Source organism: Tauraco erythrolophus, chromosome Z (assembly GCF_009769465.1).
Source record: "Tauraco erythrolophus isolate bTauEry1 chromosome Z, bTauEry1.pri, whole genome shotgun sequence".
Lineage (NCBI taxonomy): Eukaryota > Metazoa > Chordata > Aves > Musophagiformes > Musophagidae > Tauraco > Tauraco erythrolophus.
In genome coordinates, this window is record NC_141496.1 from 18,019,943 (window position 1) to 18,045,858 (window position 25,916).

At 43.5% G+C, this 25,916-nt stretch overlaps 1 protein-coding gene across 2 annotated transcripts; it reads left to right on the plus strand.

Moving 5' to 3' along the window:
* Nucleotides 1-626: 626 nt before the first annotated feature.
* Nucleotides 627-25,916, plus strand: ZBTB35 (zinc finger and BTB domain containing 35). 2 transcript variants are annotated; one of them, XM_086629016.1, is made up of 7 exons: nucleotides 627-775; nucleotides 2,220-2,321; nucleotides 3,143-3,287; nucleotides 6,285-6,648; nucleotides 6,751-6,973; nucleotides 12,179-12,309; nucleotides 23,764-25,916. In XM_086629016.1, the coding sequence occupies exons 1-7, from the start codon at nucleotides 652-654 to the stop codon at nucleotides 24,424-24,426; spliced, it is 1,752 nt and encodes a 583-aa protein (XP_086485142.1). In that variant the 5' UTR covers nucleotides 627-651; the 3' UTR covers nucleotides 24,427-25,916. The 2 variants fall into 2 exon arrangements, with proteins under 2 accessions (XP_086485142.1, XP_086485141.1); XM_086629015.1 differs by having other exon boundaries at nucleotides 6,285-6,973.

Here is a 25,916-nt window from a genome sequence, read left to right on the forward strand (position 1 = left end):
TGTCTCTCAAATGACTGGCAAAGAATATTTCACCTTGCGGGGGGGAAGTGTAAGTAGGCTGGGTGAATAAGACGCTCTTTGCTCTTGGGTGTGGCAGCACATTAAATCCCTGGCAACTCCTATGTACTCGGAAGCTGAAAAGTGCTGCTTTATTACATCCTTTTTTAAAGGAGGTAAACATCTTGTGTTCGCTTGGTGCAAAATGTGACTTAAATATGAAAATTTTAAGAACTGTTCTTCCACCAAGTGGGTTAGTAGAATAGCAAGAAATAGCTGTGTAAAGATTCTGGCATTGTGCTGCTGTGGTGGTGTTGAATGAGATGTTACATTCTGCAGTATTTGCTTTGAGGGAGGTGGGTCTGTGCTGAATCTTAGAGTGAAGAAATGCGCTTACCCACTTTGACTGTTTTTTCTTGTGTGTAAATAAGGCAATATTCCATATTGCTAGCCCTCCTGTTTCCTACCTGTCAGCTAAAATCAGGTAAACCTGTTGTCAAGACAGTTTAATTTTTTTTGTTTGTTTGTTTTGTAGTCTCTGAAAAGTGCTAGTTAGTTCATGTTTGTACATTAACCTGACTGTGCATAGTATTTACTGAGTGGAGGAGCATTCTTACTCTCATACTACATCTTTTGCAGACTAGTCCTTTTGCCATGGAAGCCGAAGAAACGATGGAATGTATCCAGGAATTCCCTGAACACTATAAAGTTATTTTGGATAGACTGAATGAACAACGTGAGCAGGACCAGTTTACGGATATCACTCTGATTGTCGATGGTATGTACAGGCATGGGAACCAGTTAGTATACAGAGAATCCTGGAAGCTGTGCTAGGGAGCTCTTGGGTTTGTCACAGGTCAGCTGTCAAACTGGGCTGCTAACAAATTACTGGTTCTGTAGTGGTGTGAGAGTTGCTTGCAGTTTCACTTAAAATCTCGATGTGAACAGAGTCTCCAGCAGTGATTAATAATTTTGCTTCTGCTTTTCCAAACAAAGGGCTAAATATTTTGGATAGAATCCTACTTTGAAACTGCGGTGCTACATTTAATGTGTTGTCTAAGGATTTTCAAAACATTGTTAAAATATTTTTCCCTAACTTGAGCTGACTCTTTGCATGCAGAGAACTTGTACAAATATTGCATTTTTTTTAAAAAAATAAAATAAAACAAACCAAAATAAACACCTTGAAGTAAGATTTACTTATTGTTTCTCTGGTGTCTGCCTGCTATTTTAATACATGGTAAAAATAGGGTAGAAGGACTCACTTTTCTTTTTATATGAGTTCTAGGGATGTAAGTATTAGTTTAAAAGAATGATGGAGATATAAGGCCTTATTATCTCCTTAGAAAAAGTGGTGTCTGATAGATGACCTAAGATTTCTTCTCATCCCAAACATGTCTTAGAAGAGATGAGGACTTCAAGGAAGATAGGCAACATCTACTAGAACAGACTTAGCTATAGGAGTACCAGCTGATCTTTAAAAGGATAGCAAGAACTCACTTGAAAGAAAAGGGTCCTACAAAGCCCGGATTAGAAAAAAAGCAAATGAAGAAGAAATTACTTTTCAAGAATTGCACTGGCAGCACCTGCACAAAACTTACCCTGAGTGTTCCTTCTGTGGTATTATCGAATCCGTGTGTTGAGCTCAAAGCTGCTTTTGTGTGCAGCTGTGTAGCTCTAATCCATGTTGCTCCACTTATCTCTGTCCCATGGAGCCTTATGAATGTTCATCCCCGCGCCAGGGAGAAGGCAACACAGTGATGGGGAATATATAGTCTGGAAAACAGGAAGAACAGAGCAGAACTGCTTCTGTTCTGCAGCAGTGTTTGTGTTGCAAGAAGTGGTGATAAAATACATCAGTCTGTAAGAGCACCAAAAAACAAGGAAAACCTGGATAAAACCTGAGAGCTGAGCCCAAGACATACAGGAAAAAGCTTGCATAGGAATTTCCTATAACTTAAATATCTTAAAAGAGATACACTGGAGTGAGTGAGTCCTCCAGCTGACTGAGTTGCAGAGCTTCAGCAAGGTCAGTGATATCAGCAAGGGTCTGCATGAGATGGGACAGGCTAGCTGCAGTATTATCCCATGTTACAAGGAGACATACTAAGTGACTGTGTGCTGCTGGAATGAATTTGTAGACTGGGTGGTCTCTTCTCCGCATCTGCACTGTGAGTGAGGAAGGCGTTGTCCTAAACCAAAATTTTTATCTCTTTTTGTAGGTCACCATTTCAAAGCTCATAAGGCTGTTCTTGCTGCCTGTAGCCAGTTCTTCTACAAATTCTTCCAAGATTTCACTCAGGAACCCTTAGTGGAGATTGAAGGTAATCTGATTTGTGCAAATAAAAACCTTCAGAGTTGTGTGCCCGAGCTGGATATGAATGTATTGTCCTTGGTGTGGGCAGACATACACACTTGGTCATGTCAATTAGGTTTCTAGATCTCATCTCTTGAGTGGTTCTCAGGCAGCTACCACCCCTGGAAAAAAAACTTCCCCTGAGGAAAAAATCAAAAGAAAAAGAACAGTCTTCAGTTAAATCTTTTGGAAGGGAAAGCGTGAGGTTCTGTGGTTGTGTTTTTCCTTTTTTTTTTTTTTTTTTTTCCCTTCCTCCCAATATATGGCTAATGGCAGTCAGGCAGAACCTGTATGTTTTTAGGACTAGCCATGTGACACATAATCTTTTCCCTGACTACAGCTGTTCTGGTCAGATGAAAAAGGCTGCCAGTGATGGCCACTGGCAGATGTCTTGGCTGGGATGCAAGAACAGGATAGACATGGAGTAATACGTGCCTGGTAGGCAGGGAGCAAATTCCTGGAGCAACATTTCAGCCTCCAGTAACTTGCTGCTCAGAGGTCTCTTGTGAGAGAGATTGTATATTTGTGTTTAAATCTGTACTTTTTATTATTCAAACAGCTTCTGTCCATCTTATCCTTTCTTCTGTCTTTGTTGTCACATAACTCTGTAGTTGTTCCAGATTCATATGTTTCTATAGTATACTTCTTATTCCAATATGAGCCTTCTAAGGATGTCATCTTTATGAAACTGTGAGCAAGATGGTGAGCAGGCAGGGGTGCAAAATTCATCAGATAGATGAGACTGAGGAATTGCTAAAAGAAACTGTTGTTTGTTTTGCCTGTATGCAGGTGTAAGTAACATGGCATTTCGTCACCTAATTGAGTTCACCTATACAGCAAAACTAATGGTCCAGGGTGAGGAAGAAGCAAACGATGTTTGGAAGGCAGCTGAGTATCTGCAAATGTTAGAAGCAATCAAAGCACTTGAAATCAGGTAAGCACATAAGCCTCTTTTTCTTCCCAGAGCTGAAATGTAGAGTCACAAGAACTGGCTGCCGGTATTTTGCAGCACTGTTCCTTATCTTGGAAACTTCTAAACTCGTGTGGGATCATATAATCTTCTACTGTAAGATACAGGTCGGAATTATGCAGGCTAAAAAATGAAGGACACGTTCTTTGGGCTGGAACTTGATGATGTGGCTGGTAAACGTTGCAGAGACATTGTAGGGCTGTGACTTTGTGGTAACCAATACCAGGTCTCTGTGCAATCTGACTGCCCACACCTGATTGACAGCTGGGTGTACGGTGATGATGTGCCTCAGGTAATTAGACCTCATTAACAAGCTTGTGCTGGTGTTTTGATTTCATGCAGCTTTCTGCTATTTCTGAGAGAATAAGCAGTGATCTCAAAACTTCTTGCTGCAAAATTAGCCTCCTAAACTTCTTGAATGAATGTAACTGTTATAATCAATTTTGTCTGAGATAATACTTTTGCACGGGATCAAATGTTGCTGTGGCACCTTTTATCCAGCACCAGGAACTGTACTCCATCGCCAGACTCCAATCTGAGAAAAGCAGGTGCCGGTCCCATCATGCTGTTTTCCTTCTGCTTCCTTCCCTTTCACTTTCACCAAGTGCTGTGACGTTCTCATTCCTTCTGCATTCTACACTGTTCTGCTGGCATGAAGCAGAGAGAGGGGCAATAAATGCTCCCAGCATTACAGTTATTTTTGCTTTCTCTTCTAAACTTGCTGAAAGGTCTTTGCGTTCGAGTAAGGAAAGACTGTGGCTTCCTTTTTATCTCCTCATAGACACATCAGGCGAGGAGAGTGGCACTGGCCCCAAGCTCCTCTAGTAGCCAGCTAACATCTTGTTTAAAGAAAACTTCCATGACATGATGCACTGCAAACTTAGTTTTCAACATCAGCATTTATTTCTGAACTAACTTATTCTGTGCTGATTCTGTGAATTGGCAGTAGAGCTGAATAAGTATGTAATTTTTTTTTTAATAGGAAAGACATGGGGTTGTGCATTTGTAGTCCTACCTTCCAACCCTACAAACACCCTTTTTTGACATTATTAAGATTAAGCATGGTACCACCAAAATAATAATTTAAAATTCAGGGAAAAAAGCAGACTGTAGCTGTCTGCCTGAGGAGTTTAAAAGAAACTTGAAACTGGAACAGTATATTCTAATCAGTATCACTTAGAGTCAATGTACATCAGCAGAGCTGTTGAATCAGGATTGAGGTCCATCCATCAAGCTAAACTGTCCAGCCTGCAATTATTTCCCACTATTGTATAATGTTTTGCAGTTTGTTGGTTATTCATCACTAGCAAACACTGTAATTCTTATGTTACAATAAGGAAATCTTTTGCTTAACAAAGACACATGCAAGACAGTTTATTCTTGACTTACTTCCATTGTTCATAGATTTTGGAACGTTTTTTGTGGGGGTTTATTTTGGGTTTTTTTGGTTAGGAAGACAAACTCTAGTTCCACTGTCAGTCTCTGTTCTCTCCTCCGTAGTTAAGAGGGGGAAGAATTGCAATGCAGTGCCTCAGTCAGAGCTTTGGCTCAAATGGGTAGACTACAGCTGAAGCAGAGGTGATGGGGGGTTGGAACTAGATGATCTTTGAGGTCCCTTCCAACCCTAACAATTCTGTGATTCTGTGATAGAACTATTTGTGTAACCCATCAAAGAGTTGCACATTGCATAGTCTAGACTAGAAAGAAAAGAACTAGCTGTTTTTTCTTAAAGTGCAGTTGTATTGTATCCCCATTGAACGTTTCACATGATGTGTTCAGGGACAGTAGTCTTCTCTTTGCTGAGCAGATTATTCTCTTGATACGTGATCCTGGAGCCCCTTGCAGTAATGTGCAAAGTGATTGTCACCTTCTAGACATCAGAAGTCCAGGCTAGATGAAACTGTAAGTTTAGCTGCTCTGTGTTCCAGTGTCTGAACAGAGTTAAGGTGCAATTTAATAAGCTGTATCCTGCATTAAATCATGAGCCACACATCTCTGATATACTTACAGATACTGGATGAAGCCATATCTCTCCTATTACTAGCGAATGTGAAAGTGATAGGGAGTAGATTACGTGAAAGGATTAATCAGGCTGCAAGGATGGGTAAAAGAACAGCTTACTCCTGTCAGCCTGATTTGAGGGGAAGATAGCTACTCAGTTTTGTAACTGATAGTCAGTAGTAAACTCCAGCCCGTAAGTGCTGCAGGTGATCGTGAGAGTGTGACTTGAAACCACTGGCCTGCTCAGCTCTCTCTGTTTGAGATGACATGCTCTCCCTGACATCCTGGGGAAAGGGAGTTCTGTGTGTGTGATGCAGGGAGTATAGGAGCAGAGCTGGGGGTTGTGTTTAAGCCCAGAAAATTAAACTAGAATACTCTTCCCACATCCCAGTGACTTTTATTTTTACCTCATCTGATAGCTGTGTGCTTTCCTGAAGTACGAGGTGTTATAATAACCATTGTGTAAAGTCACAGCTGTAGTGTTTTCTAACAAGCTGTAAGTGCTGCAGGCAATTGCACACACTCCAGAGCTTAAGAGGTGAATAGCGTAGGAAGGACTTGAATCTTATTTCTGAGTAGGCAGGCCAAAGAACTCCTTCCTTCGGGGAATTTTTCTTTCCAAGTACAGAATTTCACAAGTTTGAGATAAACTTATGCCATTATGTTACCTGGCCTTTCTTCTTGACAGGTCATTTGTGTCGTTCAAGCAGAGCTGTTTAAAACACTTCAGTAGCCTTGTGTCAAAGGCTCCACAGCTTTAACCATGCTGTTTTACAGCTCTAAGGAGTATAGATTAAGGACAAATTAGCTTCTGACATGCACACAGATGATGTGGACATTCATCATTCAGCTTCTTTGAGAAACAGCCAGGAAGTGCTGGATGCAGTAGCTCAGTATTAGGCAGGAATTGTTACGTCAGTGCTTATGGATCTTAACCATGTTTGTGCAAATGCTTTACAGGAACAAGGAAAATTCATCACCCTTTGAATCAAATCAAGCACAAGGTAAAAATAACCCAAAAAAGAGGAAGATAGCTGAAACCTCTAATGTTATCACAGAAACACTGCCATCTGCAGAATCGGAGCCTGTTGAAATTGAGGTTGAGATCGCTGAGGGCACGATTGAAGTGGAAGATGACAGCATCGAAACACTTGAAGAAGTAGCTTCTGCAGAGCAATCCATAAAGTACATACAGACAACAGGTACATCAGATGAATCTGCTTTGGCTCTTTTGGCAGATATCACCAGCAAGTATCGTCAGGGAGAGAGAAAATGCCAGATCCAAGAAGAAGCTGATAGTGCAACCGATGCCTCGTGCAAACAGGTAGAAGGTATTGAAATTGTGGAACTTCAGCTGTCACACGTGAACAATTTATTCCACTGTGAGAAATGTAACCGTTCGTTTAAATTGTTTTACCATTTCAAGGAACACATGAAAACACACTCTACTGAGAGTTACAAGTGTGACATATGCAATAAAAGGTACCTTCGAGAAAGCGCTTTGAAACAGCACCTCACCTGTTACCACCTTGATGAAGGTGGTGCCAGCAAGAAGCAAAGACCTGGCAAAAAAATACATATATGCCAGTACTGTGATAAGCAGTTTGACCACTTTGGACATTTTAAAGAGCACCTCCGGAAGCACACAGGTAAGAGTACTGCCATGGTTCTGTCCTTGCGGCCTTGGCTCTGGCATTTGGGGGTTTTGCATGATTTAGGGAAATAGCATGCTGAAGAGATCACGTGAGTCTTGAGTGCTGGAAGTGCTTGGCTTCTAGTTACAACTGAAACACTTATTTGTCTGTCTGCTTGTTTGTTTGTTTGTTTTGTTTTCTATCGATGTAAACTTTTGAGGGATTGAGGTGGCTGAAAACAGGCACCTAAAACCAGAAAGCACTAATGAAGTTTCTCTTTCAATTCTGTTAAAGACTTTTTCAAAATCATTTCTTAAGGCCTGTTTCCATCTTCAGAAGTACCAAACCGAGGAGCTACTTTTATTTTCACAATTCTACTAGTAAATGTTTCTGTTGAGATGTAATCTGAACTGTGACCTTCTTGGTGGACTACAGTTTCGAGGGTTTCTTTAACAGAACTTCTGAGCAAATGCCTATTAATGCCTTAGGCACAAAATACTCTCTAACAATTCTCTCCTGTACCATCTTGTTTGGAAAGTTTCACCCTTGGTCTTGACGTTTCATCTATGATTTGATTTTAATTTGTTTGTTAATGCGGCAAAACATTTCTAGTGTCTGCAGCACACTTTTTTTACTGTGAAATCTGCCTCTTGGAAGTCTGGATAGCATCTTTTGAGTGCAAAATGACTTTATAAAATGTGCTCCTGATTTCCAGATGGTTTTGTTTAATATGTCGGTCATGAGTCAACAGTAAGAATTCAATGGAGGGTAGCAGCCCTTTTTCTTTCACAGCTTCTTATTGTTGTTAAAGCCTTTTAATTCAAATTTCTTTGTATCCGTGACTGGGACTGCTGAGCATTGATATATGACACTGTGTCCAGTCTCTTCTCAATAGCCCCTTAAAAGTTCTGTTTATAAACAGTCTTTGTCAAATCCTTATCCCCTATGAAGCAGGGAGTGTTTCTCCATTATGAGCAATCCAAATACAAGCTACTTCACAAAAGTCTTTTCAGAGAAAAGTTTGTGGCAGACTAACGAAGTAACCCAAATATCACAATATGTTGATTGCTGCTGTGACAAAGGATTTTGGGGACAAAGCAACTCAGCATACCACAGGAGGTTCAGGGTACTTTCTAAATATCTATCGATACAAAAAATATAACACATGGGATCTAATTACTTCTGGTTTAGCGTTTTCAAAAGCTTTAAGCTTAAAATCAAAACAGATAGTACTGTTTAACTGTGGTCTCCTAAGGTCAGTGGAAAAATTACCATTCAGCCAAAGCTTGCTAAGTTCTGAATTCCGTATAGCATGGTTTGAATGCTAAAATGAAACTAAAAGCTCTGAGAGAAAATGTCCTACAAGGTATTGATCCTGTTGCTGCTAAATCATAACACCAGCAATAACATGAAGGCAGCATTTGGGGCAAAAATAGACGCTCTATTGGTGTTGGTAATTCTTTTTGCTGTAGGAATTCGACATTACCAATGGCTATTATCTTTGTCTCAATAAAAGAAAGGAAGGAGATCCATAAAGTTTCTTTCTGACTTGTGTACATGCCTTAAGCAGCTTCTGAGTCTCTGAAGGAATACATCAAAAATGTCTTGCATGTCCTGTAACTTTGAAAGTATTAACAAGGTCATCTCCAGAACTTAAAAAGAGAGGGAGGTTTTGGTCTGATCTAATTTACCCTCAGTAAATTTGCGGACGACACCAAGCTGGGAGGCTGTGTCGATCTGCTTGAGGGTAGGGAGGCCCTTCAGAGGGATTTGAACAGACTGGATCGTTGGGCTGAGGCCAATGGCATGAGCTTTAATAAGGCCAAGTGCAGAGTCCTTCACTTGGGGTATGAAAACCCCAAGCATCGCTATAGGCTCGGAGAAGAGTGACTGGAGAGCTGCCTGGCGGAGAAGGACCTGGGGGTGTTGGTTGACTACCGGCTTGATATGAGCCAGCAGTGTGCCCAGGTGGCCAAAAAGGCCAATGGGATACTGGCGTGTATCAAGAATAGTGTGACCAGCAGGAACAGGGAAGTGATCCTGCCCCTGTACTCGGCACTGATGAGGCCGCACCTGGAATATTGTGTCCAGTTTTGGGCCCCTCGCTTTAAGAGAGAGATTGAGCTCCTGGAGCGAGTCCAAAGAAGGGCGACTAAACTGGTGAAGGGGCTGGAAAATAAAACTTATGAGGAGCAGCTGAGGGAGTTGGGGCTGTTTAGCCTGGAGAAGAGGAGGCTGAGGGGAGACCTGATTACAGCCTACAAATACTTGAGAAGGGATGGTGGGGAGGTGGGGGAAGGGCTCTTTACATTAGTCATGGGTGATAGGACTAGAGGAAATGGGTATAAGCTTAGTCAGGCAGATTCAGGTTGGATGTTAGGAAGTATTTCTTCTCTGAAAGGGTTGTCAGCCACTGGAATAGGCTGCCCAGGGAGGTGGTTGAGTCCCCATCCCTGGATGTGTTTAAGAATAGGGTGGATGATCTGCTTGGGGATATGGTTTAATGGGGATTAGAGATGGTTGGACTCGATGATCTCTAAGGTCCTTTCCAACCTAGAAATCTATGAATCTAATTATTATCTTTTCCCCCTTTTATGAGAATGGATGAGGTTTCACTTGCCAATCATAAGTAACACACAGGATAGAAATTGTGCAGGGCTGCATTTAAGTAATGTATTTGTTGAGTTCAATAGCTCTAATTTGTCTTGCACAGGAGGAGCAATTTCCTCACACGGAAATCAAATCTTTGAAGCTACTGCTTTCAATATACTGGTCTAATCCTGATATTTTGCAAAGTTTATATTCCCTAGCAGAAAGAGACACTGAACAGCTTTAACTCCCTCCGATTTTACTGGATATTTTGACTGCTGAATATTTCTCAAAGTTAGGCTATCTTGATTATTTTTTTCTTTTTTCTCCTTCTCTGGAGAGTGTGTGTATGTGTCTGTGTATGTGCTTACAGGAGTGAAGGTGGAAGTGAAAGAGTTGTGATATGCTCCAAGCAGCTAAATTTATCTGCTCTTGTCTGAAAACCCTGTAACTGAAGTAATTTGTATACAAACTTATTAGCAAAAATTAATCAACATCTTTGCTGTTCTTGGTAAACTTAAAAATATGTTTTACAGGAAGTGTATTTTGAACTGCAAATAACATCCTCCGTAGGAGCGAATAAAAGGACTCTTATTTAAGTACTTTGAAAAAATTTTTCCAAGAAGTTCATTTGGTAAATGCCTGCCTTGGTGTGTTTGTGGAAAAAAAAATATATTGACTAGGTCTTACTATTTCTTTCTAAACCCATCTAAATAATGATATGGTAGCTTTGTGGTTATGGTTGAATTCCCTGATATTTCTTACATATTAGGCAAATGAAGGTCACTGTGTTAGTTGTTATGAAATTCTTCGGGTTAAAAAGTATTTATTTGGGGCAGTCTCCTTCCTTTTACTGTCAGATTATAAAGGACCAGCCCAATATTGTGCTATCTCTGGTCAGAATTTCTGTCCTGTGAGTGAGTTACAATTGGCAAGTAAAACCTCATCCATTCTCACAAAAGGGAGAAAAAGGTAATCGTTAGATCAGGCTGCAAACCTTCCTCTTTGTAAAATCTCACTTAGATGAGACGAAGCTTATGGTTGGATGACATGCAGGGGAGGAGAAGCAAGTTGTCACCTTTAGCAGAGGAGCTTAGCCCCCAACTTGCCAGCGTGTTTTTCAGAGAAGAAAGAAAGAAAGAAGACACACGATGTCTTCTGGCCTTTAGGTATTGCCTCCATTATCTTTGAATTGTCACTTCCAGACACTTTTGGCAGAATATGTTGGAGATTACTGCAGAATTTGAGTAAGAATAGAATAAATCTGTCCCTGACTGGTGCCTTGCTCCAAGTAACTGTTTAAATATGACCAGATGACAGGGAAGGTGAAGGTCTGTGGTGTGAATTTTGCTCTATAGGATCCATTGGTTGCTTGGACAAAGTCCATGATTTTTGACCTGCAAGACTGATGGCAGTTGAGCATCCTCTGCATTGTATGTACAACAGTCTCCAAAAACATAACATTTTGTAACCATTAAGAGGAATGTTCACACCATTTAACATTTGTTTGTAGCCTTTATGTGTATAAGTGAGAGTTATAGGCTACTTGTGGATTTCTTTTGAAAAGCTAATTAGGAACTTCTGAATATCTTTATTTCTGAAAATACCTTTCCATCTCAACAGTCAGTAACTGCTGCCTTCCTGAAAGTGCAGGCTTTTGAACTAGCTGGGATAGATTGTTGTGTTATTCACCAAAATCTCTCAGCCTCTTTTGGAGTTCATTCAGCCATTGGTTTCAGTAGTGACACTGGTGTCAGTACCTCTGCAGTAATTATCAGACTTTCAGAAGAAACACTGTTCCCAATTTTTTTCTGCTTTAATTTCCTTGAATTTCTTTGTGTTTGTGTTTGATGAAATTAGTAGACAGAGACACCAGTTGTTCTTTGTTCCTTGTTGATGACAGTAATAACAATATACTGCTTTGGATGAAAAAGAGAAAACGACCTGTTCTCAGCCTCCCCTGCTGTTGTCCTTAGCTGGCTTCTGTGTTTGGTTTGAAATGAAGTGGCCAACTGAAAAAAATTTTTAATCTTGCTTGTGCCCATTTATTTCCCTCTGATCTTTCCCTTCACTATATTTTGAGGGGGAGGGGGTGCTGTTTGTTTATTTGTTTGTTTGTTTTAATACTGATGCATTGTTATTTCATCATTATTATGTGCCAACTTCTTTTTCTGAAAGTTTCAGTTCTCAGGAATAAGCTGTTACTGTTCTTGACAATAAAGCTTTGTATTATTTAGATACTTCCTTCTTTAATGTGTCACTTTGTATATTTACTACTGTTGATTCTTTAATTGTAAATGTTGTCTGACTAAAAGAGAGAAATAGCTGCTAATTCTCAAAGATTTTTTGTCAGAATGGTGGTCTAATTTCCATAAAAACATGAATGTACCTTAAATGGCGCTGGTAATCGTTACACTTTTTTTTTCTAAATGAGTTATGACTCCATGTTAGGCTTTTGCCCTTTTATTTATATAAAGTTTACATAGAATGCCTTTCTCCTCTTCTGTAGAGTAATCCAGTTGGCCAAGTCGTTACAGCATATTTGTCAAGCTACACAAAAAGAAGAAGAGAGAACTCACAGAAAACTGGCTGGTTTTATGCACTTACAAATCCCTATGTCTGTCTTAACAGGTGAAAAACCGTTTGAATGTCCGAACTGCCACGAACGTTTTGCTAGGAATAGCACACTCAAATGTCACCTGACGGCCTGCCAGTCTGGAGCTGGAGCTAAAAAGGGAAGAAAGAAGCTGTATGAATGTCAGGTGGGTGGTGGAAATAGCAGAGTCTGAGGCTACATACCTCCTTCCTGTGCTGAAGGAGTGTGGGAATGTTGCGCAGGAAAGGCAAGGAGTCTAGGGCTTGTGTCTCCAAGAGCTACATTTAGTAAAATAAATATACTGTGGATTGCATTCAGACACAACATGCAGATACATTCTTATATCTCAGTAGTTCCATTTAAAATATGGCATTACTGCTATGGAGCCTCATAATAATTATAATCAGAGAGTTTCTCATGGGTAGGTAAGCATTGATTTGCATTCTGCTCATCTTTCTGCTTCCTTTTCAAGGTTCTCGATGCACTGACCTAGGCCTTTCCCACTTGTGAGCATGCTTCACTAAAGTCCAAATACAAAGTACTATTTTATTTCCTATTTTATTATTCTTCTGTTTGATACCCAATATATTGACTTTGTCTGGAAAGTCATTCCAACTTACAGTGGCAATCCATAATGTCTTTTAAGCAAACATAAATGCTGTAGATGGATAGCTATGCTACTTGGTCACTATATGTAACTGACATTTGAAAAACTGTTCAGATGAATCTTAGCTTTTAAAAGCTGATTCTGAAAAGCGGGAAAATACAAGAGTTGAGGCTGGTTCTATCATTTTTATTTGCCATTTTGCTGCCCCACTGCTGTGACAGTCTCAAATAAGAACAAGCTTCTCTCCCTCTCCCTCTCCATCTTTCCCCCCCTCAACCTTCCTTCTCTGAGTGTGAGAATTACTGTCTAACACAAAGCTGTGCCATTGAACGTGCTGTTTTGTCTTTGTGACTCTTCGGTTCTAATCACTTTTGTGTCATAGTTTTCTCTTTCTAAATTTATACAACATCCTCTCACAGATGTTGTACATGTGGATTAGTGCTTCTTGAAACCACGGAAACTACAGAAATTCTTGGATAAATTTTTCTTGCATTTTTTTCTCTTTAGAACTTTGGAATAGTGTTCAATAAATAAATCTTGGCTTACTGAACAAAGAGGAGAAAACAAAATCGTGCCTCCTTGATGAGTACTTTTGGTGCTCTTCAGTGTAGGCTTTGAGTACTGAATTAGGCTTCACGTGGCAAGAACAATAATTACGTGCTTGAGCATTAATGATAGTCATTACCTTTATGTATGACTAAGTAGTTATGAGTGCTTATCTATAAAGTAGTATTTAAGAAGTATATGTGCAACTTCTTTCTAAAGCATGAGCCTGTGGGGAAAAAAGGCATGGCACTAGCATCACAAATGGTTTTAACAGACTTCAACAGCAAAATGGAGATATTTAACCCCACTACACAGACCTGTTCTTGAGTTAATCCCTGCCAGATACTCCATCATTCTGCTGTGCTGTTGCTGAAAAATATGAGGAGATGAAACATTTTCTGTTTCAAAACCATTTGACAGCAGTGAAGGGTGTTGAAACATGTTCTTTGCTGCTTTCTGCAAGCAGGAACACTTGCATGGACGAAGACTGCAGAGCCTGTTTCTTCACTCTGAGGCTGACTCTACCCTACTCTTCTCTCTCTTCTACACTGGCGCCTCATTCATTTCTGTGGTCTCTGTGTCTTGTTTTCAGGCTGCTTAACTCAGTGCCAGCTGAAGGGATGGAAGTGAGATTATGTGCTTTGTGAAAACAATGTGTCTGCAGTTGAGGCTGTACTTCTAGCTAGAGGAGAATTAAAGAGATGGAGTTTTAGGAGAAATGACTGAAGTCTTCTTTTTTTTTTTTTTGAAAAGGCAAAACAGGAGAGTTCTGTCTAGCTAATTAAACCTCACGATGCCGTGAGCACATGAAAGCTCATAAGGAAAAGCTGGCTAGTGGTACTGCATCTAGAAAAGGACAGTTTGAATTACACTTCAATTGAACAGTATAGAATCATAGAATCATAGAATGGTTAGGGTTGGAAGGGACCTTAAAGATCATATAGTTCCAACCCCCCTGCCAGGGGCAGGGACATCTTCCACTAGATCGGGTTGCTCAAAGCTTCATCCAACCTGACCTTGAACACTTCCAGGGATGGGACATCCACAGCTTCTCTGGGCAACCTGTGTCATTGTTTCACCACCCTCAGAGTGAAGAATTTCTTCCTTATGTCTAATCTAAATCTCCCCTCTTTCAGTTTAAAGCCATCGCCCCTTGTCCTATCACTACACGCTTTTGTAAAAAGTCCCTCTCCAGCTTTTCTGTAGGCCCCCTTTAAGTACTGGAAGGCTGCTATAAGATCACCCCGGAGCCTTCTCTTCTCCAGGCTGAAAAGCCCAACTCTCTCAGCCTGTCTTCATAGCAGAGGTGTTCCAGCCCTTGGATCATCTTTGTGGCCCTCCTCTGGACTTGCTCCAGCAGCTCTGTGTCCTTCTTGTGTTGGGGACTCCAAAGCTGAACGCAGTATTCCAGGTGGGGTCTCAGGAGAGCAGAGTAGAGGGGTAGAATCACCAGAATCACCTCCCTCGACCTGCTGGCCAGGCTTCTTTTGATGCAGCCCAGGATATGGTTGGCTTTCTGGGCTGCCAGTGCACATTGCTGGCTCATGTTGAGCTTCTCATCCACCAGCACTCCCAAGTCCTTTTCCTCAGGGCTGCTCTCAATCCATTCTCCGCCCAGCCTGTACTTTGTGCTTGGGATTGCCCCAACCCACGTGCAGGACCTTGCACTTGGCCTTGTTGAACTTCATGAGGTTCTCGCAGGCCCACCTCTCCAGCCTGTCAAGGTCCCTCTGGATGGCATCCCTTCCCTCCAGCGTGTCCACAACACCACACAACTTGGTGTCATCTGCAAACTTGCTGAGGGTGCACTTGATCCGAGTGTCCATGTCACCAAAAAGATGTTAAATAGCACTGGCCCCAGTACTGACCGCGGAGGAACACCACTCATCACTGGCCTCCACTTGGATATCGAGCCATTGACCACAACTCAGTGCCACCATCCAGCCAATTCCTTATCCACCGAGTGCTCCATCCGTCAAATCCATGTCTTTCCAGTTTAGAGACAAGGATGTTGTGTGGGACAGTATCAAATGCTTTGGATAAGTCCAGGTAGACGATGTCAGTTGCTCTTCCCCTCTCCATCAATTCTGTAACCTCATCATAGAAGACCACCAAATTAGTCAGGCAGGATTTGCCCTTAGTGAAGCCATGTTGGCTGTCACCAATCACCTCCTTATTTTCTATGTGCCTTAGCATAGTCGCCAGGAGGATCTGCTCCATGATCTTGCCGGGCACAGAGGTGAGACTGACTGGCCTGTAGTTCCCTGGGTCTTCTTTTTTCCCTTTTTAAAAATGGGGTCTATATTTCCCCTTTTCCAGTCAGTGGGAACTTCACCAGACTGCTGTGACTTCACAAATATGATGGACAGCGGCTTAGCAACTTCATCCGCCAGTTCCCTCAAGACCCGCGGATGCAACTCATCAGGTCCCATGGACTTGTCTACCTTCAGGTTCTTTAGATGGTCTCGAACCTGATCTTCTACAGTGGGTGGTTCTTCATTCTCCCAGTCCTTGCCTTTGCCTTCTGTGGCTTGGGCTGTGCGGCTGGAGCTCTTGCCAGTGAAGACTGAGGCAAAGAAGTCACTGAGAACCTCAGCCTTCTCCATATTCCAGGTAGCCAGGTCTCCCGTTTCCTTCCGGAGAGGGCTTACGCTTTCCCTAGATCTGTTTTTATAACTGACATATCTATAGAAGTTTTTCTTGTTGCCCTTGATGTCCCTGGCCGGATTTAATTCTGTCAGGGCTTTAGCTTTCCTAAATTGATCCCTGGCTGCTTGGACAATTTCTCTGTATTCTTCCCAGGCTGCCTGTCCTTGCTTCCACCCTCTGGAGGCCTTCCTTTTGTGTCCGACTTGGTCCAGGAGCAGCTTGTTCATCCATGCAGGCCTCTGGGTGTTTCTGCCTGACTTCTTCTTTGTTGAGATGCACCGCTCCTGAGCTTGGAGGAGAGATCCTTCACTATTAACCAGCTTTCCAGCCCCTCACCCCCCCAGTGCTTTATCCATGGTACTCTATCAAGCAGATGCCTGAAGAGGCCAAAGTCTGCTCTCCTGAAGGCCGGGATAGTGAGCTTGCTGCGCATCCTTCTCACTGCCCTCAGGATCTTGAACTCCACCCTTTCATGGTCACTGCAGCCAAGGCTGCCCTTGAGCTTCGCATTCCCCACCAGCCCCTCCTTGTTGGTGAGAACAAGGTCCAGCATGGCTCCTCTCCTCTTTGATTGATCTATCACTTGCAGAAGGAATCACTTTCATTCTAGGAACCTCCTGGATTGCTTATGACCTGCCATGTTGTCCCTCCAACAGATATTTAGGTGTTTGAAGTCTCCCATGAAGACCATGGCTTGTGAACGTGAAGCCACTCCTGTCTGTCTATAGAAGGCCTCTTGTGCTTGGTCTTCCTGGTCAGGTGGCTTGTACCAGACCCCCACTGTAATGTCACCTGTCCCTGCCCTCCCTTTAATCCTGACCCAGAAGCTCTCAGTTGGCTCCTCATCCATTCCCAGGTGGAGCTCCGTGCACTCCAGCTGGTCTCTGATGTAGAGAGCAACACCTCCTCCTCTTCTTCCCTGCCCGTCCATTCTAAAGACCCTGTATCCTTCCATTCCAACACTTGAGTTATGGGATTCATTCCACCCTGCAGGCACACGCACACCTCAAACTTCTCTTGTTCATTCCCCGTTCCACGTGTGTTTGCACAGAGGCATTGAAGTTGGGCCCCCGATGAATCTGACTTCCTGGCTGGAGGATCTGGAATTCCTTTCTGCTGCTCTTCAGGTGCTCTCAGCTTGTCTTGATCAAGCTTGGTATCATTCTCCTCCCTTCAAATCTAGTTTAAAGCCCTGTCAACAAGCCCTGCTAACTGTTGTGCCAAGACCCTCCTTTCCCTTTGAGAAGGTGAATCCCGCCTGGTGCCATGTGGCCATCTCATTGTTAAAAAAAACAAAATTGTGGCGATGACAGCAGCCATGGAGCCACCTATTAATAGACTGGCAACATGTGTTTCTTCCAGTGTCACTGCTCGTAACTGGAAGGTGATAAGAAAAGATAACCTATGCCCCAGATCCCCTTACCAACTGTCCCAGGGCCCTGAAGTCTCTCTTGATCACCCTTGGCTGTGTGTTGCAGCTTCATCGCCACCCACATGTGAAAGCAGTGATGGGTAATAGTCCAAAGGCTGTACCAGGCTAGGGAGTTTCCTAGCAATGTCCTTAACCTGGGCACCAGGAGGCAGCAGACTTCCCTAAGAGCAGGGTCTGCCCAGCATATCAGACCCTCTGTTCCCCTCAAATAGGAGTCACCTATAACTATTACCCATCTTTTCTTCTTCGTGGAGGTCCTCATGATATGGGGGGTAGGCCTTTCTGACCCTGGCAATATCACTGGTGTAGATGGACCGTCAGCCACATCATCCATCGACAGCCCTTCCACCTCCAGAGCCTCATACCTGCTGTGCAGAGGCACCTGGGCAGGCGAGGTGGGCAAGGAGGGGGTTCACCTGCCACCCTGAGCATGAACTTCACTCCTTTGCCTTAAGCTACTGCCCTCTGCCTGGTGGGGGGAGGATACACAATCTCCTTAATCTTGTTGGGTTTTTTTTGTGGCTCTTCCTGTTGCTGTCTCAGGTTAGGCACAGCATGACACCACCAGTGTCTCTCTTTCTTGGACTCCTTGATACTCCTTAACCTTTCTACTTCCTCTCGCAGCTCTGCCACCATGCTGAGCAGATTGTCCACCTGGTCACACCTCACACAGCTGTTCTCACTACCGCTGTCTCATACCAGTGAATGGCTCTTGCACTTCCTGCAGCCCAGGACCTGGGCAGCTGTGTGGTTTTGTGGGAGCTCTGTCTGGGCTGCCATGTGTGTTTTGTCAAGAGTAAAGGACTTAGCTTTCTGCTAGGTGGCTACCATAGCTAAGTAGATGTCCCAGTTTTAGCTGGGACCGGGTTAGCTCTTCTTTTTAGCAGCTAGAAGAGCTCCGTGTTTTGGTTTTAACTCAGAGGCTCACTCTGAGAAGAATGCTGATAGCAAGTTGATGTTTGTGGTTGGACGTGAAACTCCAAGGGCTTTTCAGTGTGCCAGAGTGTAGATGCACGGCGGGATAAGGAGGGAGCATAGTTGGGACAAGGGGGACACGATTCCCCTTGTGATTTGTGGTGGAACTTAAGATTGAGGGCCAAACTGGCCAATTAGTATTCCATATCATGCAGCGTCATGCCCAGTATAAAAGTGAGGGTCAGCTGGGAAGAAGGGTTTTGCGCTTTGGCTCTTTCGCCGCTTTTGCTCTTTTGTGCTTGCTGCACTTTTGCTCTATTGTTTTTCTTTCTTTTTCTCTCTCTCCCAGTACTCCCACTCTTGGAGTACTATCTCTCTCTCTCTGCCCCTCTCTATTTCGGGGCCTCGCGTTCATCCGGGATTTGCAGCTTCGGGACAAGACGGGCTCCGCATACGAGGGGGTGGTGAGCACCTACACTGTGTATTAAATCATCTGTATTAAATTGTTCTTATCTTAACCCACGGGTTTCCCATTTATCCTTTAATTCTCTCCCTCATTCCTGGGGGTGGGGGAGGGGGGGTGACCAGCTGTGTGGGGGGGTTCAACCTAACCCACGACAGTAGACAAGGTAATGTCTTCTTCTGAGAGAGTGACAGCCACTAATTAAACTCACTTCTTAAGCTGGCAGGGTGACTGCGCCCTTCTGCGTGAACTGCCGCGCTGCGCCCTGTTGGCCCACTCTGTCGGCAGTGCTTCTGGTCACCAGTGCTCCCCAGGCTGTGTTTTGTATGTGTGGGGTGGCTGCTATTGCTCTGGCAGCACCCAGGCCACATCAGCGTCTCCCCTGACAGCTGCTGGCTCCTGCAGGTCTCTTTGTTCCCCTGTTGTTTCCCTGCTTCAGGAGAAGCCCCTGTGTGCCAAGATCTGCCACTGTTGTGGATCAGGCTGGCTCCAGAGCAGCTCCCTTCAGTGACTGACTGCTAGTCTAGGTTACACCGCATTTTTTAAAAAGAAGGAAATAAATACCAGATCTCCTATTCCTCTGAAGCTGACTTCTCAGCCTTTTACCTTTAATGTATATGTTTTTTTAATCCAAGTAGCAAGAAGCTATGCCATGTGAAGTCGTGAGGTGAAATAGGCACTGTACGTTGTCATAGAATCACAGAATACCGAGTTGGAAGGGACCTTAAGGATCATCTGGTCCAACCTTTCTTGGCAAAAGCACAGTCTAGATAAGATGGCCCAGCAGCTTGTCCAGCGAATCTTAAAAGCATACAATGTTGGGGAATCCACCACTTCCATGGGCAGATTATTCCAATGGTTGATTGTTCTCATCATGAAAAATTTTCCTCTGTGTCCAACAGGAATCTCGCCAGGAGTAACTTGCACGCACTATCCCATATCATTTCCATAGGACTCCTTGTAAAAAGAGAGTCTTCATCTTCTTTGCAGCCACCCTTTAAATACTGGAACATGGTGATAAGATCTTTCCTAAGTCTTCTTTTCTCAAGGCTGAACAAACTCTTTGGCTGAACGCTAAGTTCTGTCAGCCTTTCTTAATACAGCAGGCTTCCCAGTCCTTTGATCATCTTTGTGGCCCTTCTCTGGATCCTCTCCAGCCTGTCCACATTTTTTTGTATAGTGAGGACCAAAACTGAACACAGTGTGTGGCCTGACAAGCGCTGAGTAGAGTGGGATAATGACTTCTTTATCTTTGCTGGTGATGCCCTTGTTGATGCAACCCAGCATCCTGTTGGCTTTCTTTGCCACAGCGGCACGTGTCCCTTTCCACAGAGCTGCTTCCCAGCCAGGTAGGTCCCAGCCTGTGCTGCGCTCCTGGATTATGTTTTCCCAGGTGCAAGACCTTACACGTATCCTTGTTGAATTTCATGAGGTTCTTGTTAGCCCACTCTTCCAGCCTATCAGGTCTTCCTGCAGGATGGCTCTCCCTTCCAAAGTGTCCGCTTCCCTGCTCAGTTTGGTATCATCAGCAAACTTCACCAGAGTATACTTGATCACTTACGAAGACGTTAAACAGCATTGGGCCCAGTATTGATCCCTGGAGGACCCCATTTACGACAGGTTGCCAGTTTGAAAAGGAGCTATTTGCCACCACCCTCAGGGTGCGGCCTCTCAGCCAGTTCCCCACCCACCACACAGACCACTTGTCTAGACCATAATGCCTCAGTTTCCCTAGGAGGATGCTGTAGGAAACTGTATGAAAAGACTTGGAAGAAGTGCAGGTAGACAATGTCCACCGCTCACCCCGCATCAACTGAGCAGGTTACTTTGTCGTAGAAGGCGATCAGGTTTGTCAAGCACGATTTGCCCCTGGTGAATCCATGCTGGCTTTTCCCAGTCACGTGCTTCATTTGACTTGTGATATCTGCCAGGAGGGTTTGTTCCATAACTTTCCCAGGAACTGAAGAAAGAGACTGATGGGCCTATAATTTCCTGGATCCTCCTTTAAGCCCATCCTGTAGCTGGAGGTGACATTAGCCGCCTTCTAGTCTTCTGGGACATCGACCGATCTCCATGACTTCTCAAAGACTGTGAAGAGTGGCCTTGCGATGATGTCAGCCAGCTCTTTTTTAACACCCATGGGTGGATATTGTCAGGGCCCATCAATTTGTAGGGCTCAAGCTCCTCTAATAGTTCACATCCCAGCTCCTCCTTCACTGACGGTGGGTCTGTGTTTGCATTGACCTGGGTTTTTATCCCCAAGGCCTGGGGCCCAACAGTGCTGTAAAGGCAGAGGTGAGGAAAGTGATGAGAACCTCTGCCTTTTCAGTGTTGTTGGTGACTAATTCACCTCTCCTGTTTAACAGCGAGCCAACAGTTTCCTCCTGTTTCTGCATGTTACTTATGTACCTGAAGAACCCTTTCTTGTAGTTTTTGACTTCTCTGACCAATTTCAATTCAAGCTGAGTTTTTGCTTTTCTAACTGTGTCTCTGCATGCCTTGGCAATGCCCTTGTAGTTCTCAAGGGGTTTTTGTCTGCTTTTCCATCTCTGATACACTTCTCTTTTGGTTTTGAGCAGACTCAGAAGCTTACAGTTAAGCCAAGGGGGTCTCTTGCTTCACCTACTTCCCTTACCTTTAAAGGGGATGAACTGTTTTTGTGCTTCCAGGAGAGTGTTCTTGAATAACTCCTAGTACTTCCTAGCTCCTTTATACTGCATGGAAGCTTCCCATGGAATCCCTCTCAACTGACCTCTCAGCAAGGTGAAGTTTGCTCTTCTAAAATCTAAAACCTTTGTCTTAGTACTAACCTTCAGCTTGCTCAGCAGGATCCCAAGCTCTACAGTCTTGTGATCACTGCTGCCAAGGCTATCACTAACCGAGATATTACAAAGCAGGTTTTCTTGGTTTTGTGAGCAGGAAGTTCAGCGGTGTCTCATTCCTGGTTGGTACATCTAACATTTGTATGAGGAAGCAGTCCTCTACGCGTTCCAGGAACTCGATAGATGACGTGTGAGCTGCTATATTGTTCTTCCAACAAACGTCTGGGTAGTTGAAGTCACCAGGTTCTGTTGACCCAAAGCTTGCTTAAGTGATGCAAATAATTGCTTTGTTGGCCTTATCATCTTGGTTTGGAGGTCGGTAGCAGATGCCTATTGTAAGATCCCCTTTGGAGACAACCTCTCTAATCTTAACCCAGAGACATTCGATAGGACTTTCACAATTGCCGTAGTTGACTTCTAGACATTCATAGTTCTCCATAACATAAAGCATGACTCCTACTCCTCCTTCTTCCCTGCCTGTCTTTATGAAACAGCCTATAGCCATCCATCATGGTCCTCCAGTCATGTGAGTTGTCCCACCATGTTTGAGTTTTTCCTAGGATATCATAACCTTTTGACTGGGCACAGAACTGCAGTTCCTTCTGTTTGTTCCCCAGGCTGTGTGCATTGGTATACATGTGTGCATGAGGTGGTTGGTCTTCTGATTCTCCTCTTGGCAGGCAGCTAAGGAACATTTGTCACTGGTCTGGTTGACCTGACTTGTTCCCCAGTTGGATGCAATGGTGTGAGCATTTCCACTTTGGACTCCATCCCCCAAGTCCTTCAGTTTAAAGCCTGCCTCACCGAGCTCGCCAGCCTGCTGCTGAAGATTCCCTTGGCTCTTCTAGACAGGTTCCCATCCCTCCCTAACAGGCTACAGTTATCGAAGAACGTCCCGTGCCGTAAAAGCCAAAACTCTCAGAACAGACCAGCCACAAAGCCAGAAGTTGATTTGCATTCTATGTCTTTTTCTGGCTGCACTTTTTCCTCTAACTGGTAAAATGGAAGACAAGATATCTTGGGCGACAACATTTTTCACTTGCACCCCCAGAGCTTTATAGTCTTCCTTGATTCTGCCCACGTTCTGGCTTGCAGTGTCATTCATGCCTGCATGAAACAGTATCAACAGATAAAACTCTGTGCTCTTGACAAGTTGTAGCACCATCTCGGCAAGATCTCAGACCTTAGCTCCTGGAAAGCAGCATGCCCCTCGTGACTCCTTGTCAGGCCAGCAGATGGGGACCTTAGTGGCCCGTAACAGAGAGCCACCCACTACAAGCATCATTTCTTTTTGCAGTATCACTGCGTGCTGCTGGTACAGTTCCTCCTTGCAGATCTTGCTTGTGGGTGTCTACAGCTGTTAAAGCTTCCTGTCTGGTTTTGGTTGTAATGCTGGAGAGTGGAAACTGAAGCAGAGTCCTGCCTTTGTGGCTCACCAGGGTCTAAGGTACCTCATTTTCTGGTGTCCACCACAGGAGCATGGTTCTGAAACCACTTACCTATCTCCATCTCAACTCTCTAATTCTACACAGCGTTTTAACTTTTTCCTGCGAGTTGCCACCTGACACAACTGGTCATCAACCTGTACACAGCTTTTCTCCAGGAAAAGGGTCTGGGCACTTCTTGCAACCTACCGTCTGTACTGAAGTCTCCTTCCTTGCCAGTTCCATCTGGGTGGAAGTGTCAGACATCTCAGGTGCTTCCTCTGTAGAAACCCTGGTTTTGACTCTGAGGCGAGTGCCCACCATCCTGGCAGAGACCTATAGCATTTCCCTGGGCGGTGGGGCTACCAGCAGGGTGCACAGCCCTTCTCTGTGACCACTGCACCCTCTAGATCCCTGTTTGCATGCCCTGCTCACAGCACTCCTGGTCGCATGTGCTCCCACGGGCCATTTAAATCTCCTGTGGTTGCTCCTGGCAATGCCTAAGCAGCATCAGCCTCTCTCTTGTGAGAGCTGCAGGCTCCTGGTGAGGCTCACAGCTCTTCCTTGGGTTTTCCCAGCTCTGGGAACCCCCCTGTACCCCCTGATCTAGCACTCAGCTGCAGAACTTACTACTGCTGCAGCTGCGTGCCTCACAACTGAGTGCTGATTTTTGTTTTTTGGGGGGTTTTGTCTGGGTTTTTTGGTTGCCTTTTTGACATATTTCTGCTGGCACTGTTTAACGTACTGTATCTTTTGTTTCAGGTTTGTAACAGTGTGTTTAACAGCTGGGATCAATTCAAAGATCACTTGGTAATACACACCGGTGACAAACCCAACCACTGTACCTTATGTGACTTGTGGTTTATGCAAGGCAGTGAGCTGAGAAGGCATCTCAAAGAAACACACAATATTTCAGAACGAATAGTGACAGAAGAGGTTCTTCCAGTGGAAGCCGTGGAAGCTGAACCAGTAACATCAATGACTATAATAGAACAAGTGGAGCAAGTCCATGTCCTACCAGTAATTCAGGTACAAGTGGATCCGGCACAGGTAACTGTGGAACAGGTGCACCAGGATCTCATACAGGACAATCAAGTGAAAGGCACACAGGTAGAGGAACTGCAAGAACAGGTGCAAATTAGTTACTTGGAAGTTGAACACATTCAGACTGAACAAGGTGCTGAAGTTCATGTGGAGCAGTTACATGTTGAGCATGTAAATCAAATACAGATGGAAGAAGTACAGGCAGAACTTATAGACGGAGCAGACCTGGAACAAGTAGAATATCAGACTGTTGATCAAGGAGAAGCAGAAGAAAAGGAACCTAATCAAGTAGATGATGCAGATAAGGAGGATCATGAACAAGTTGAAGACTTAAAAACTCAACAGTTAGTGGACATGCAGAGTGAAAAGGTGGATGACTAGGACAAATAACAGCACTGTGCAGGTTTAGGAATGAAATACCAAATTATTTTTGTTAACTTTTACATTGGTTTTTGAACTGTTGGTGGTCACCTTTCCAATATCCTGTCCTTAGGAAGCTGGACAAGTGGACCAAAGTTAGCTTTCTTTGTGTACAACTCAACTTCTGTCATATGTGAAAAATAACTTTCCCATTCCTGTAATACCATGCAAAAGAAACTACCACAGGCGTGGACAACTTTGTGGGGATTTTAATAATGAATAGTTTTATCATTGTTACACCATCTCTGGGCATGAGTAACTTCACCTCTTTTCCTCTTGCCATAGAACCAAACTGTTGTTACAGATGTGCAGGGTGTCTGTGGCAGAAGAATCAGTGAAATCTGATGGTTTCTGTCGTAAGTCGCAATTGGGTACCTGTGAATTTATGTATCACGCTGTTTGCTGTGTCCCTACAGCGGTCCCTAACTTTCAGGCTGGGGAAAAATCATTGTTGCTGAAGGTCCCCAAGCACAAAAATCCTGTGCCTTTTCAATGCTGACTGGTTAAATTTCAACTAAGTTCCTAGAGTGTTCAAGAACATAGCTCAGTAAAAGGCAATATAGGTAATATTATAGTGCTTTGTATTTTTGCTTAAAATTGTCAGCTACTTTTTTCTTTTTTTTGCATTAAATTTAGAGGTGGGGGACTGAGGGAGGAAACAGATTCCACATGGAGGCAACAGGACACTCTAAAAGGGATGCTTTAAAATCAAAAAGCTCAGCAGAATCTGTGGTAAACATGAGCTGGAAGAAAGCTACCAGCAGATTCTTCTTTTATAAATTGTCATTTTTTGAAAATAAATATGTTTAAACATATATAGAGAGGAGACTTGTCTATATGGTATCAGGTTCCTGTTTCTTTGAAACTAAATTCTGATACTTGACACACAGATGTGCTAAACATAAAAGTAAAAGCCATAGGTATGAGTGCTAAACTGTGCATTGAAAAGGAGGAGTGTAAATAATTTAATCATATGAGACAATAAAACAATACCAACCATGAAATGTTGCATTATTTGTTTCATCCAATAAATTAGGAAGAGCCGAGTGACTGGCAGTTGCAGTGCCAGCTCCTAGGGGTAAGAATCAATCTCATTTTTAATAAGATTAATAGCTCTTTACAGTAAAGTTAGATTTGTTTAGAAAATAATCATCTAGTTCTACGTTCAAGGATGCTAAGGACTTCTAATTCTCAATTATTGCCTTGAGATTAGAGGTGTTCCACACTTTTGAAAAACTTTCTTTTGAAAGCCTTAACTGAAGGGAGGAGTTTTTGCAAGGGCATTCCCTGATGCTCTTGGTAATCTTGTAGATCTTAGTTAAAATAAGGCTTTTCTATTCAATCTTCTCCACCTACAGAATTATTGCCTGGGATTTGTGCTTTTATTTAGTCTCGTTTAAGATGATTCTTGTGTTTCATTGTAGCCTTGGAGAAACTGTTGCAAAACAAAC

Coding starts and splice junctions, on each gene's coding strand:
- ZBTB35 (XM_086629015.1), top strand. CDS start 652: ATGGAAGCCGAAGAAACGATGGAATGTATCCAGGAATTCCCTGAACAC. Junction 6,974..12,178: donor GCACCTCCGGAAGCACACAG/GTAAGAGTACTG, acceptor CTGTCTTAACAG/GTGAAAAACCGTTTGAATGT. Junction 12,310..23,763: donor AGAAGCTGTATGAATGTCAG/GTGGGTGGTGGA, acceptor CTTTTGTTTCAG/GTTTGTAACAGTGTGTTTAA.